The sequence below is a fragment of the Megascapheus bottae genome, chromosome 9, assembly GCF_031878675.1.
Source record: "Megascapheus bottae isolate mThoBot1 chromosome 9, mThoBot2.hap1, whole genome shotgun sequence".
Taxonomy (NCBI): domain Eukaryota; kingdom Metazoa; phylum Chordata; class Mammalia; order Rodentia; family Geomyidae; genus Megascapheus; species Megascapheus bottae.
The window spans coordinates 6,297,157-6,312,304 of NC_143517.1; the positions used below are offsets into that span (position 1 = coordinate 6,297,157).

A 15,148-nucleotide genomic window follows, 5' to 3' on the forward strand; every position below is an offset into this window, starting at 1 on the left:
CTCATTCCTGAGTTTCTTCCTAAAAGAAGCGCCTCCCCCTCCGACCCCCCCCCCGCCCCGCCCCGCGTGTGTGCTGGTCCTGGTCCTTCCTGTCGAGGCTGGCGCTCGATCGCTTGAGCCACAGCTCCTTGAACTGGACTTTCCAGGCTGCTATCCTACGATCCCCCCGCTTAAGACACGGGAGCCTGTCCTCGGAAGATCCCGTTGCTCGTCGCTCAGACTACCGAGCGGGACGGAGACCACAGGAGGGCCCGGGGAGAAAAAGGCGGAAGCCGTCCACACCAGCTTCCCGGGCCGACCCGGAAGTCCCTGCCGTACGCCGAGTTCCCGCACGCCGCGGCGGTGCGACGGGGGCGGGCCGCGGCCGTAAAGCGCCGCGCCGCGCGCCGCGACCACGGGCCACGTGACCTCGGAGGTGCGCGCGGGGTGCCCTTGGAAGTCCTGACGCCGAGTGGGGGGGGCCATGGCGGGGCCGGCTCGGAGCGGTGGGCCCTGGGCCCTCGATCTGATTCGGACCTTGCCGCGTGTGTCCCTGGCCAACTTGAAGCCCAATCCCGGCTCCAGGAAACAGGTAAACGGGCTGGCGGCGGTGCGGGGTAGCGGAGGAGGGGGGCGGGGTGTCTCGGCGCGGCCCGGCGGCCCGGGCCCGTGGTTGGCGGGAGCGGCAGACCGGGGAGGCCGCTGGGGCGCCCGCCGGGAGCCGGGCTCCCACGCACTGCCCCGCGGGGCGCCCTGCCGCCGGCGCGCCAGGCCTTCTCTGTGTGGAAGTGTAACTCTCCCAGAAACCACAAAACCTTCTCGAGATTGGCTGTCGGATGCTTTCCCAGGAAAGAAAACAAAAAAAAAACCCATAAAAATGATACTATAATAAAGATCTGCATTGATTTGGTATGTGTACTGCCTTCTGAAACCCACCCAATGCAGGTAGAAGAGCTGTTAATGCTGAGCGCTCCGTCGTAACAATAAACTCACCGTTTTCATGAAGTGGTAGGAAGAAGGAAAAGGTTTTCTTTTTTTTTATTGTAATTAGTAAAAGGGTTACATGATATTTGCCAGATAGAAGGTGCATTAATTCACATACATTGATACCCTTTCACATGTCTTGGTACCATTACCCTCCCCCCCACACCCCCCACAGGAAAAAGTTTTCTTTGTAAATTAGAATTCAAGTAAAATGAAGTGGATATGATATATACGTGGATTAATCCCAAAGTAAAATGTTTTTCTTCAATATCATAAAAGATTTTTTTATTCCTAAAATTTTAGGGTATTTCCCTAGCTCTTTCCTATTACATAACCCTTATTATTCCAGTTCCATTTCTTGAACTTTGCATTTGAAACACACCTTGTATTTATTTTAATTGCTCACATTATAGCCGGGTTTTCAGAGACATATTCCCATAGAATGTGAGGATGTTTGAATAAAATAGTGTTTGGCATCCAGCACCCTAAACCAATATTGGTTGGATGAATGAAGGGAATAATAATAAAAATGTAGTAAAGAGGATTGTAAAACTCTCTTCTTTCTTTTCAGAGTAGACGTCCAAGAGATCGAAGAAGAGGTAGGAAATGTGGCCGAGGCCATAAAGGAGAAAGGCAGAGAGGAACTCGGCCCAGATTGGGCTTTGAGGGAGGCCAGACACCATTTTACCTCCGAATCCCAAAGTATGGATTTAATGAAGGACATAGGTAACGTTGTTGCTTTTTATCAGATTTCCACAGGAAATAACCTATGCATTTGGTAGAAGTTTAAAATACACTTTGAAGCAAACTTAATACAGTTCCCCAGAGAGAGAGACAGAGATAGACAGAAACAGAAAGTGTGTTTGAGCAGTACTTTGAACTCAGATCTTTGTACACCTCAGCTTTCTTGTTCATAGCTTTAGCCATGCCTCCAGCCCTAGTTATCTTTTTGCTAATTGGAAATGGACTCTAGCAGACTTTTCTGCCTAGGCTGGCTATGACCTACCATCCTCAAGGTCTGAGTACTTAAGATCTCTAATGTGAATCACTATTGGCCAGCCCTTTGAATCACTTTTGGTAATAAAACTTAGCCTGGAATTGTGAAGGGGGAAGCCAAGACATCAAGATATATGAAGTCCTGAAAAATGGACATGATATTGCCTAATCTCATGTGCATGTGTGTGTGTGTGTGTATGGTGAGTTCCTGGGGCTTGAACTTGGCCTGGGCACTGTCCCTGACCTCTTCAGCTCAAGGCTATCACCCTACCCTTGTGCCAAGCTCCACTTCCCATTTTCTAGAGATTAATTGGAGATAAGAAGCTCAGGTCCTTTTGTGCCTGGGCTGGCTTTGACCCTTGATCCTCAGATCTCAGCCTCCTGAGTAGCTAGGATTACAGGCCTGAGCCACTGTGCCTAGCTGTAATCTCATGTTTCTTTCTTTTTTTTAATTTCAAGTTTCCTTAGAGGATTAGCAGTTAAGAAAATCTCTTCCCTTGTAGTCATCCAGTGAGTAATAGCTATTGTTATATACTGTGTAAGTAAGATAGTTGGCTAAGTTTCCCATAAATTACCTTACTTATTTGTGTACATGAGTAAAGTAAATATGTAGAGAGGCAAATTAATTTTGTGGAACAAAGGAAATATGGGTTTTATTCATATTGTACTCAGGGAAGTTTTATTTTAAGAAGCCATAAAAGTGCTGGAGGAAAACACAGAATAATCTGTGGGATTTGTAGAATTTACAGGAAGATTGATTTGTATTTTATCACTTTTTTTTTTTTTTAGCTTCAGACGACAGTATCACCCTTTGAGTCTAAAGAAACTGCAGTATCTTATTGATTTGGGTCGAGTTGATCCATCACAGCCTATTGACCTAACCCAGCTTGTCAATGGAAGAGGTGTAACTATCCAGCCATATAAGAGGGATTATGGAGTCCAGCTGGTTGAAGAGGTAAGTCTCTAGTAAACTTCTTGGTGTTACACAGATACTTGTGTGATAGCAGTCTGCCCATTATCTATGGGGGATACATTCCAAGTATATACCAGAGTCTGTAGCTGTTACCCACCTCTGTATAATACTGTGTTCTTTCCTTTGCATTCCTACCTATAATACAGATCGCTTTATAAACTAGGCACAGTATGGGGATTGAAATCAATTACTTGACAAAAGACCTTAGCAACCTCGACACACGATTCCTTCTTTTTTTTCTTTCTTTTCCTTTTTTTTTTTTCCAGTCCTGGGCTTGAGCTCAGGGCCTGTGCACTGTCCTTGGACTTTCTCAAGGCTAGAGCTCTACCACTTGAGCCTCAGCACCATTTCTGGCTTTTTTTCTATGCATGTGGTGCCGAGGAATCGAACCCGGGTCTTCATGCATGCTAGGCAAGCACTTTAACCACTAGGCCAAATTCCCCGCCCCTCCTTCTTTTTTTTTCTTTTAATTTTACAGTAAGCTTTATTGTTCCATTTAAAATTTTTTAAACTTTTTTCCCATTTTTTTATTGTAATTAATAGAAGGATTACATTATATTCACCAGATGAAGGTGAATTACTTCACAAACATTGATACCCTTTCTATGTGTTGGTCCCCATTTCCTTCCTCCTACCCTGCCCCTCATTTTGTTCCCCCCCCTTCCCTATCTTATTTCAAAAAACCAAATAAACATATACAATATATCAGATAACAAGGTGAAATACTGTAACAATATGAGATAACCAAGGGACAGCAAAAGAGGTGAGAGATAACAGTACATTAAGAACAACAACACATTATATGGCTTTTGTTTCTGTATCCTGGAGGTCCTTTCATTTAGCATCACACTATATGGCCTTATGTATCTAGGTTTTGCTCTATTGCAGATCTCTGTTACAAGAGCCCAGGGTTTCTACTGATTATGACAAATGAGGAAAACCATTGAGCCTATGTTCCTTTGGGTCTGGCTTACTTCACTTAATATGATTTTTTCTAAGTCTTTCCATTTCCTTACAAATGGGGGGATGTCATTCTTTCTGACAGCAGCATAGAATTCCATTGTGTATAAATACCACTTCTTGTTGATCCACTCATCAACTGAGGGGCATCTGGGTTGGTTCCATATCTTAGCTATAGTAAATAGTGCTGCAATGAACATTGTTGTGCTAGTGGCTTAAGTATGTCCTTATTTCTGGACGATTGTGTAAGTGCCAAGTAGTGGAAATGCTGGATCATAGGGGAGCTCTATGTTTAGTCTTTTGAGGAACTGCCATACTGCTTTCCATAGTGGTTGAACAAGTTTACACTTCCACCAACAATAGTAGTGATCCCTCCTGGCCACATCCCCACCAGCATCTATTGTTATTAGATTTCTTGATAATAGCCATTCTAAGTGGAGTGAGGTGGAATCTTAGTGTTGTTTTGATTTGCATTTCTTTTATGACCAGAGATATCGAGCATTTCTTCATGTGACTAGGCCATTCTTATTTCTTCTTCAGAGAAGACTCTCCTTAAGTCTTTGGCCCATGTTTTAATGGGATGGTTGTTTCTTTGGAGATTAGTTTGGGGATGATTGAATTTTTGTAGCTGTTGATAGTGATTCAAATTTTTAGCTGTTCATACATTTTAGATATGAGGCCTTTGTCTGTTGTATGGTTAGTGAAGATCTTCTCCCACTCTGTAGGCTTTCTCTGATTTCTTGTGTTTCTGGGTCCTTATTAAGAAAGTTTCGACCTGTGCCAAGGAGACCTATTCCTTCTTGTAAAGTTTTCAGTGTATCTGCTTTTACCTCAAGGTCTTTGATCCATTTGGAGTTAATCCTGGTGCAGGGGTGACATTGAAGGATTCAACTTTAGTTTTCTGCAGGTGCTTAACCACTTGTTGAAGAGGCTGTCTTTCTTCCATTCTATTTTTTTGGCTCCCTTATCAAAGATTAGCTGGCCATATGTCTGTGGGTTAATATCTGGGTCCTCAGTTCTATTCCAAGCTGTTTTGGTCACTATAGCTCTGTATTAGAGTCTAAAGATTGGTATTGAAATTATTCCTGCGCTGTTCTTTCTAAGAATTGTTTTTGCTATACGGGGTCTTTTATTATTCCATATGAAATTTTGGATTGCCTCTTCTATTTCTTTAAAGAATGACATTGGGATATTGGTGGGTATTGCATTGAATTCGTAGATAGCCCTTGGCAAGCTTGCCGTTTTCACAGTTAATTCTTCCAATCCAGGAGCATGGGAGGTTTTTCCATTTCCTCAGTTGCTTTAATTTCCTTTTTCAGGGTTTTAAAGTTTTCATCAAGAAGGTTGTTTACATTCTTACTTAATTCCTAGGTACTTTATTTTCTTTGAGGCTATTGCAAAAGGAGTTGCTTTCCTGATTGTTGCCTCATTCCTCTCATTGTTGCCATATAGGAAGGCAGTTGATTTTTGAGGGTTAATTTTATACTCTGCTACCTTATCAAAGTTTTGAATCAGCTCAAGCAACTGGGTTCTTTAAATACAGAATCATGTCATCTGCACAGAGGGAAAGTTTCACTTCCTCTTTCCCTATTTGGATCCCCCTTCATGCTTTCTTCTTGCCTTATTGCTCTGGCTAAGAATTCTAATACTATGTTAAAGAATGGGCATCCTTGTCTCATTCCTGATTTTAGAGGGAATGGCTTTAGCTTTTTGCCGTTAAGTATAATACTAGCTGTGGGTTTGTCATACACAGCCTTTATTATACTGAGGAATGTTCCATGGATTCCTAGTTTCTCCAGAGCTTTTAGCATAAAGGGGTGTTGGATCTTGTCAAATGCCTTTTCTGCATCTATTGAGACAATCATGTGTTTCTTGTCCTTGCTCCTGTTGATTGTTGAATTATATTAATTGACTTGTGTATGTTGAACCAGCTTTGCATCCCTGTGATGAATCCTGCTTGATCATAGTGTATAATTTTTTTGATGAGTTGCTGAAGATAGTTGGTCAATATTTTGTTGAGAAGTTTTGCATCAATATTCATCAAAGAAATGGTCTGTAGTTCTCTTTCTTTGATGAATCTCTGTCTGGTTTTGGGACGAGGGTTATAGTGGCTTCCTAGAATCTGTATAGCAAAGAACCTTCATTTTCAATTTCGTTGAAGAGCTTGAGGAGTATTGGTGTGAGCTCTGCTTTGAAGACCTTATAGAATTCAGCTGAGAATCCATCTGGCCCTGGGCTTTTCTTTGATGGGAAGTCTATTATTGCCATTTCTATTTCAGTACTAGAAATAGGTCTGTTTAGTTGGATTAGGGCTTCTTGGTTCAGTGTGGGTATGTTAATACTGGCTAGAAATTCATCCATTTCTTTTAGATTCTCAAATTTGTTGGCATAATGGTTTGAAAAGTATTCCCTCATGATGCTCTGGATCTTGGTAATTTCTGTCGTGATATTACCATTCTCATCTGTGATTTTGTTTGAGTGTGCTCATGGTTTTTTCTTTTTCCCACAAGTGTCACTACTCTTAGCTTTGGGGGTCATTATTACATAAAATGAGGGTTACTTAAAGCCAGGCACTGTGACACTATAACAAATAGGTGAGAAACATATAAGTGTAAGTGTGGAAGAAGGAGGGATGATTATTGTTCTAGGCAGGACAGCACATGCTTTCATCATACTACTTGGCAAGCTGTTTAAAATTTATCAAGGGCCAGTATTAGCTCAGTGGTCTACCACTTTCCTACCTATATCAGATTCAGTCCCTAGTATTAAAAAAAAGTACAAATTAATTATTTTTGGAATTTCCCATTTGCTCTTTTTGGACTGTACTAGATCTTGGATAATGAAAGTATAGAAAGCAAAATGAGAGTAAATGGCAATTATTGTAATCAACACTCTGTTAATTTATTTTTATGCAGTAGGAGCTGTGAACTGTATTCTCTTTCTTTTTTCCTTCCTTCCTTCCTTGCTTTGTACAAATATCAACATGTCAGGGAAATGTTTTTCTTTGACAGCTTTTCACATGTGACGCCTTGTCACATTCTGTGCCTGCCTTACCCACTGAGACTTTTTTTTTTTTGCTAGTCCTTTGGCTTGAATTCAGGACCTGAGCACTGTCCTTGGGCTTTCTCAAGGCTAGCACTGTACCACTTAAGCCACAGTACCACGTCTAGCTTTTCTATGCATGTGGTACCGAGGAATCAAACCTGAGTCTTTGTGCATGCTAGGCAAGCACCCTACCACTAGGCCAAACTCCTGGCCCCTCATTTTTCTTTGAATAATGAACACCTGACATTTATTACCAAATTAGGTTCCTATGAGAGCAGGTACTTTTTCTTTTGGTCCATCAGGGACTTGAACTCTTTACTTGAACACTCTCCCTGAGCTTTTAAGCTGAAGGCTTGTGTTCTGCCACAGGGCCACTTCTGGTTTTCTGGTGGGTAATTGGAGATAAAGAGTCTCACAGACTTGGGGCTGGGGTTTGGCCTCGTGGTAAAGTTCTTCCCTAGCATGCACAAAAACACAGATTTGATTCCTCAGTACCACGTACATAGAAAAAGCCAGAAATGGTGTTGTGTCTCAGATGGTAGAACTCTAGCCTTGAGAAAGCAAGGACAGTGCTCAGGCTCCTGAGTTCAAGCCTCTGGACTGGCAAAAAAGAAAAAGTCTCATGACTTTTGTTCCTGAGCTGGCTTTGAAGCATGATCCTCAGATCTCAGCTTCCCAAATAGCTAAGAATATAGCTGTGAGCCACTTACATCTGGCAGAGCAGGCACTTCTTTGATATATTTCAAAATTTGGGAAATATTAGCTCATATGATAGTTTGTTAATATTTATGAGGGAAAGACTGAATCAGCTCCCTTTCTAGCATCAGTAAACAGTGTCCACTAGAGGGAAGCAAAGTATACAGTAGTCACTTGGTATCCATGGGCAAGAGGTTCTGAGGAGCCTGCTGTGGAAAAATGGACTGCCCAGGATACAGGTCACTACTGTACTGTACATGCTTGACACTTAGAAAAAGAAATACATGTATATATAACCACTAAAAATTTACCACATGAGTTAGGGAAAAATTAACCTCTCCTGGCTGATGTGACTAAAACATAACTTTAAAACTCTCAGTCCTATGTTTTCTGGTGTCTAATGTTCTAGGAAAAAAATACTTTTCCAGCTTCAGAGCTTATGTAAAATGAGTTCTGTTTTCTTGCCTTTTTTCTTTCAGAGACGGTTGACCCTTCTGAAGTATAGACATTGTGAGATAACTTTGCTCTACTTGCTCAACGTCCCTTAGTCCCTCTTTAACCTTCTCTTGAATATAATAAAGATTAGTTTTATCTATATTGGTATACAATGTCATGGCTGAGAACATGGATGCTGCTCAGCTGTGGCTCTGTGATAGTGCACTGGCTTTGAGTGTTTAAAGCTGTGTTTGATGCCCTCCCCGAAGCATTGTAAACAAAGCAAAATAACCTACCTCAAATGCTGTGACTCACTAGACCTCCTAAGTTAGATTTCTAACTCTGATTTTAGGCATATTACTCCTCTGTGTTTGAATGCTTTTATCTGTGCAGTGGGTATAAAGATTAACTAGTCTGCTGTTAAATAATCTAAATATGTTAAATAATTCTGGAATCATGGAAAATAGTTATTCTACTTATACAAATTAAGAATTGGTAAGAAAGAATGCCCTAAAAAAAGTAGAAAAAATTGATAGAATCCTAAAGCAGTGATATTTAAAAATAGGGATTATTAGTAAGGTACCCATGGTCCATGCCTATAATCTTAGCTATGAAGGAAGCTGAGATTGAGTATAGTAGTTCAAAGCCAGCCTTTCCAAAAAGGTCTGTGTGACTCATTTCCAGTTAATCACCAAAAACCCAGAAATAGAAGTTTGGCTTGAGTGGTAGAGCACTTAAAAGAAGCTCAGGGATGAGCTGGGAGTTTGGCTTAGTGGTAGAGTGCTAGCCTAGCATGCACGAAGATCTGGGTTCAATTCCTCGGTACTACGTACACAGGAAAAGCCAGAAGTGGTGCTATGGCTCAGGTGATAGAGCACTAGTCTTGAGACAGCCCAAGGACAGTGCTCAGGCCCTGAGTTCAAGCTCCAGGATTGGCTAAAAAAAAAAAAAAAGCTCTGGGACAGCACCCAGACCCCGAGCTCAAATACTAGAATTGGTACAAAAAAAGGGATTGTTACTACATTGTAGATAGTTTAGAGGATGAAACAATTTAAAAGAAAGTTTGCTGTAATTTTTTAGCCAATTTCCTTGCTAATCAATTTCCTTCTGACCTATAACAGGGTGCTGACACATTTCAGGCGAAAGTAAACATTGAAGTACAGTTGGCTTCAGAATTAGCCATTGCTGCAATTGAAAAAAATGGTGGTGTTGTTACTACAGCCTTCTATGATCCAAGAAGTCTAGGTAAGCTTATTTGTTGTCCTCTCTGTCTCTGTCACGTGTTAGGTTTTTTTTTTTTTGGCAGGTTTATATTTTGTTGCTGCCTTGGTCCTCAGGCCTTTCTTGGTCTTCTTATTCTCCTTATGCTGTTGCATAGGTGGTGTGGTGCCTGGCTTGAGTTTTGTTATGTCACAAGTCCAGGGACTTGGACTTCTTGTCTTTGTATAGTTTCCTGCGGTTTTCTTTCATTCTTAATTAATGATGGTAACAGGGGTGAATCCCTGACAACTGGGGTGTTAGAGAGGCTGGACACCATGTGTTTATCCCTTGGAGCTTCAGGTCTGGAACAGCTCTGCCTCCAGGGGCAGGTGCGATATATAGGCCCGGGTGCTACTGCTTTTTTTTTCTCCTTAAAAGTTTGAATCCAAACCATTTCTTTTTTGTTTTGTTCTTTTTTGTGGTGCTGGGGCTCATACCCAGGGACTTGACATGCTAGGCAAACACTCTTTACTACTAATCTGTTTAATGAATAGGAAATGTTGCATGCCTCATTGACCATGTGGTTTATTATAATGCAAAGAATAAAGAATGTTGTTGACAGATAATCCAAAGTGTGGAAAGTTTCTCAGCCCTTCCCAGAACTCTGTTCTCACATCTAATGACCTAATGTTTTCCCTTGAAGATCTAGTAGGAATTTGCTGTTTAGTAGGTGAGAAATATCTTCCTTTTCTCTCTTCTCAGCCTTGTCCTGCAATTTTCCCTAAGCAAGTGACAATTCTGTCATACTAGTTTTTAGTCCAAAATTTAGAGTGCTTTATCTTCTTTCTTTATTTCCCTAGAAAGCCCTGTGAGGTCTGTCTTTGAAATGTGTTTATGATGTAGCTCTTTCTCCAGTTGTTGTTGTCCCAGATGGCTGTCTCTTTCTAGCTGGCTTTTCTGTTCTTGTCTGGTAGAGCGACAAGGATTTTTTTTTTTGTCAGTCCTGAGGCTTGAACTCAGGGCCTTAGCACTGCCCTTGGGCTTTTCTCAAGGCTAGAGCTCTTCCACTTGAGCCACAGAACTACTTCCAGCTTTTTCTGTGTATGTGGTACTGAGGAATTGAACCCGGGTCTTTGTGCATGCTAGGCAGGCACTCCACCATTAGACCACACTCCTGGCCTACAAGGATTCTTTTTAAAGCATAGGGTACAGCCTCTACTACAGACACCCTGTGGTATCCTTGTGAAGTTGGGGGTGATCTATACCACCTCTCCCACCCTTCCATGGTCCTGCTGTGCCTTGTTCCTCCTCTGGAACTCCATATCATCCCTCTGTCTGTCCTCTGGACACAACTCTGGCTAGGATCTTTTTCCTTACTATTCTTCCAGGCATCTGCTTCTTAGGGAAATCCTGCCTGCCTGTAGCAAGAGGAACACACACACAAATGCACAAACAAACATCCTGTCCTCTTGCCTGTATTACAAACAAGTATAATTTTGTTTCCTTTCCCTTTTATTCTCTTTCTCTTTATCATGAAGGCAGGTACTTTTGGTTCATAGCTGTATCTCAGCACAGAGAGTGCATGATATTTAGCAAGAGTCTCCTTGACAGTTTATTGACTGAACTGTTTTTTGTTTTTTGTATTGTTAAGCTGCAGAGTCTCCTCAGTTTTGGGATTGCAAGTGTGCATCAATACACCCAGCTCTGTTTGGCGCTTTTTCCCCCTATGTATGTGGTACTGAGGAATCGAACCCAGATCTTTGTGCAGGCTAGGCCAAACACTAGGCCAAACTCCCAGCTCCTATTTGCTGCTTTTATATTCAAATTGGAGTTAAACATTTTTTACTTAATTGCTGAATTAGGACATCCTTTTTTGTTGTTGTTGGTCATGGGCTTGCACTGTTTGGGTGCTGTCTCTGAGCTCTTTTGCTCAAGACTAGCACTCTACCTCTTTGAGCCACAGTGACACTTCTGGCTTTCTGGTGGTTAATTGGAGATAAGAGTTTCATGGACTTTCTTGCCTTGGCTGGCTTGGAACTATGATCCCCAAATCTCTGCCTCCTGAGTAGCTAGGATTATATGTGTGAGCTACCAGCAACTAGCTAGAGCATACTTTTTAAGCAATATGTAAAATGGAAAAGGAGATGTCCGTGTTCTCAGTATGTAGTTTGTAACAACTTCCATTCATTTCTCTCGTGATTGAAAACTTAGTAAAGATATTGAGTGGTATAATTCTCATCTCCTTAATTATGATAGTCATTAGATATAATGCCAACATTTACAGTTATTTATTTATTTTTAGAAATTCTGTGCAAGCCTATTCCATTTTTTCTGCGTGGACAACCCATTCCCAAACGAATGCTTCCACCTGAAGAACTGGTACTGTATTACACTGATGCCAAGAACCGAGGTTACCTGGCTGACCCTGCTAAGTTTCCTGAAGCAAGACTTGAACTTGCCAAGAAGTATGGTTATGTTCTCCCTGATATCACTAAAGATGAACTCTTTAAAATGCTCAGTACACGGAAAGATCCGAGGCAGATTTTCTTTGGTCTTGCTCCAGGATGGGTGGTGAATATGGCAGATAAGAAAATTCTCAAGCCTACAGATGAGTATCTCCTCAAGTATTATAGCTCGTGAATTCCTTCCAGGAAGGGAGTTATGGAAGAGTACCAGGAAAAGGACTGAAACATGGTTTCTCACTGTATTCTCCAAATGTGTAATTCTCCAAATGGTGTGTGCCATTGCTATAATCATAGCCTTTTTTCATTTTCTCCTAAAATTAAAAGTGCAGGAAGCCAGGACTGCACATAGGAACCAAATCTGTGTGGGTTGTATATTAAAGATTCAAATTCTGGTTGTCTGTTGCAGAGTGATTATAACTAGTTCATTTTGTCATGCTCTCCTCTAAGCTTTGTCCTGTTATTGTTGTGAATCAGAAAGAAGAGAAATGGAGAATTAGCTTGACTAACAGGTGGTAGAGCAGCTGCTGGTAAGCAGCTGTGTTCTTTTCATCAGCACGCGGAGGAAGCTCTGCCTCCCAGAGCCCTCTCCTGGGAGGGAGATGATTAGGAATATGACTGAAGGCTGATGAATGGCTTCTAAGCATATTTTCTAGCAATATTGGAGGTTGGTGGGAAAACCGGAAAAAAAAATTGGTTGTAAGAAAATTAAACTCACTTTTGTTCACTTGTTTTTTTGTTTTTTGGGGTTTTTTGGCCAGTCAAGGGACTTGAACTCAGGGCCTGAGCACTGTCCTTGGACTTTTCTCAAGGGTAGAGCTCTATCACTTTAGCCACAGCACCACTTCCAGCTTTTTTCTATGTTTGGTACAGAGGAATCGAACCCAGGCCTTCATACATGCTAGGCAAGCACTCTACCACTAGGCCTAACTCCCGGCCCTGTTCACTTGTTTTTGAGATGACATCTTGAATGTTTGGGCTCAAATGATCCCCCTGTTTCAGCCTCCCAGTAAGCTGGGAATACATGTGAACTCTGCCATACACATGCTTTTAGAATCACTTGATATAAAAGACAAGAACTAGTAAGCTTACTTAGCTTTTGGGGGATATGTTGTACTCATAGTGTAGGAAAGGTTAATTTACTGTATTTTTTAAAATTCACCTTGAATAATTGATGGCAATTTATAGTAGAAATAAAATAATTCCTGGCTAGTTTTTTTTTTGGAAATAAAATGAAAAACTGAAACCGTGTGACATTTTGTTAACTCTTCTCCTCTACTGCTGACTTGAGATTGAGTTTATAATTTATTTTTCTGCCAAGAATGTGTTTCCATTTTTACTCAATATTGTATAATTTGGCTTGATATAACTTGAACTAGAACTTAGTAAAAATCATTAGGCTGTAGAATATGAAATCTCAGAGGTTCCAGAAGAATTAAAACTCATTTTTCAGAGATCTCAAGTGACAAGAATTGTTAAGTTAGGGTTAGTTTTGGCTGCATTAGTGGGTAAAATCTCAGTACTTGGTTGAGCTATCTTTCATTTTCTCTCAGAGACCGGCGTGAAGTGCAGGGCTGGCTGCTGCTTTGGGCCCATTCTAGAGGGGCCTGTGTTATGTTGATAACTCATCTTCTCAGCCAAAAAATCCTTTTATGATAGATGAGTAAGAAAATATTAAAGTGAACAAGGTTTTTGGTAATAAATTTTCAACTCGGATGAATTGACATATCAGGCAAGCACAGGAAAAGTGCAGAATTCCTTAGTTCTGTATCTGTCATTTTGGAATGCTGTGTTTGATAAGTCATATAACCATTAATACATCCATCTTGGTATGCAAAGCATTTTTAGAGAAGAGTGAAAAAGCATTAGAAACCAGACTTTTTTTGCATGTGCGTGCGTGCATGTGTGTGTGTGTGTGTGTGTGTGTGTTTTGAACATTTTGACAAATTATGCTTCCAGAGTATTGGGAAGTTATGTTAACTATAAGGGGGAACTTTGCAAAGATTGCTAAGAAAAATGCCAAGAAAATACAAAGGAAAAGATATATATTTTATCCATCCTAGATACTGTTCCTGCACTTTTTTTTTTTTTGCCAAGGTTAGTGCTCTACAATTCTTGGTTGGTTGGTTGGTTGGTCCTGGGACTTGAACTTGGCCTGGGTGCTGTCCCTGAGGTCTTTAGCTCAAGGCTAGCTAGTACTCTACTACTTTGAGCCACTGTGCCATTTCTGGTTTTTTTGTTGGAGATAGGAGTGTCACTGACTTTCATGCTTGGGCTGGCTTTGAACCATAATCCTTAGATCTCAGCCTTTCGAGTAGCTAGGATGACAAGCGTGAGCCACCAGTGACCAGCTGTCATTATGTAAAGGAATTTTACCTTTTCAGGTATATACTTCTTTTGCTTTTGCTGTGGTGGTGATAGAACCCAGGGCCACAGGCCTGGCAGGAAAAGTCACCAACTACAATGTCCTAGTCATAAAGATTTTGCCTTGGGCCAAGGAAAACTTTGACCTCAATGGTTTGCCTAGAAATGAATTTCCTGTGGGTACCCATTGATGGATCCTTCTACTTATAGATGATCAGGAAGCTGAGATCTTGAGGATCATGGTTCAAAGTCAGTGGGATCAGAAAGGTCTGTGACTCCATCTTCAAAAATAACCAGCAAGATTATACAATATCTTCAAACTACGTACCATAGCCATTATTATCACCTTTGTCCCCAAATCATTACCCACAGTATGCTTTATAAACTTTCAAAATTATTTCCAGTCCTATGCTATCCACTGTGTTTTTCCTAGTTTAACCTATATTTTCCTTAAGAATAACTATTTCTGCATCCAGAGAAAACCAATGCCTTAAAGAATAATAAAAATCAATAATGATATGAAAAAAAAAATAACCAGCAAGGAAATAGTGCTGTGGCTCAACATGGTAGAACACTAGTCTTGAGCTGAGGAGCTCAGGGACACCGCCTAGGCCTAGAGTTCAAGCCCCATGACTGACAACCCCTCCACCCAAAACAGCAAAACTTAAGGCAGGAGTCAAGGCTCAAGTGGTAGGGCACCAACCTAGCAAGCAAGCTGAACAAAACTAAGGCCCCGAATTCACATCCTAGTACTGTACTCAAAAGAAGCAGGAACGCCCTTAAATTTAAACATCCTGTTCTATATAATGTGGAAATAAGGCCAGAAGATACCATTTCTTGTGCCATGACCCTAGATAAGTTATGGCCTTACCTTATTTGGGCAGTAGGTTTTGTGAAGCTGTTTACAATTGTGCTTCTGTGGGCTATTCTGCCTCCACAGGAAAAGTAGTTCATGGGAAGTGAGGAGGAAGTTAAGTCACCTAAAGATGGACTGCTCTTCCACCTCCAAATGCACTTAAGGGCTCTTGGGTTTCCCTACCCTGTCTTCCCAAAC

The 15,148-nt window shown here is 41.2% G+C and overlaps 1 protein-coding gene across 1 annotated transcript; it reads left to right on the forward strand.

Annotated features, from left to right (window-relative positions):
- The first annotated feature begins 460 nt into the window (after positions 1-460).
- Mrpl15 (mitochondrial ribosomal protein L15) lies at positions 461-12,457 on the forward strand. The gene is made up of 5 exons (XM_090338823.1): positions 461-571; positions 1,535-1,689; positions 2,749-2,914; positions 9,190-9,313; positions 11,571-12,457. Exons 1-5 carry the CDS (start codon positions 464-466, stop codon positions 11,906-11,908), a joined length of 891 nt encoding a protein of 296 aa, XP_090194949.1. The 5' UTR covers positions 461-463; the 3' UTR covers positions 11,909-12,457.
- The last annotated feature ends 2,691 nt before the right edge of the window (positions 12,458-15,148 follow it).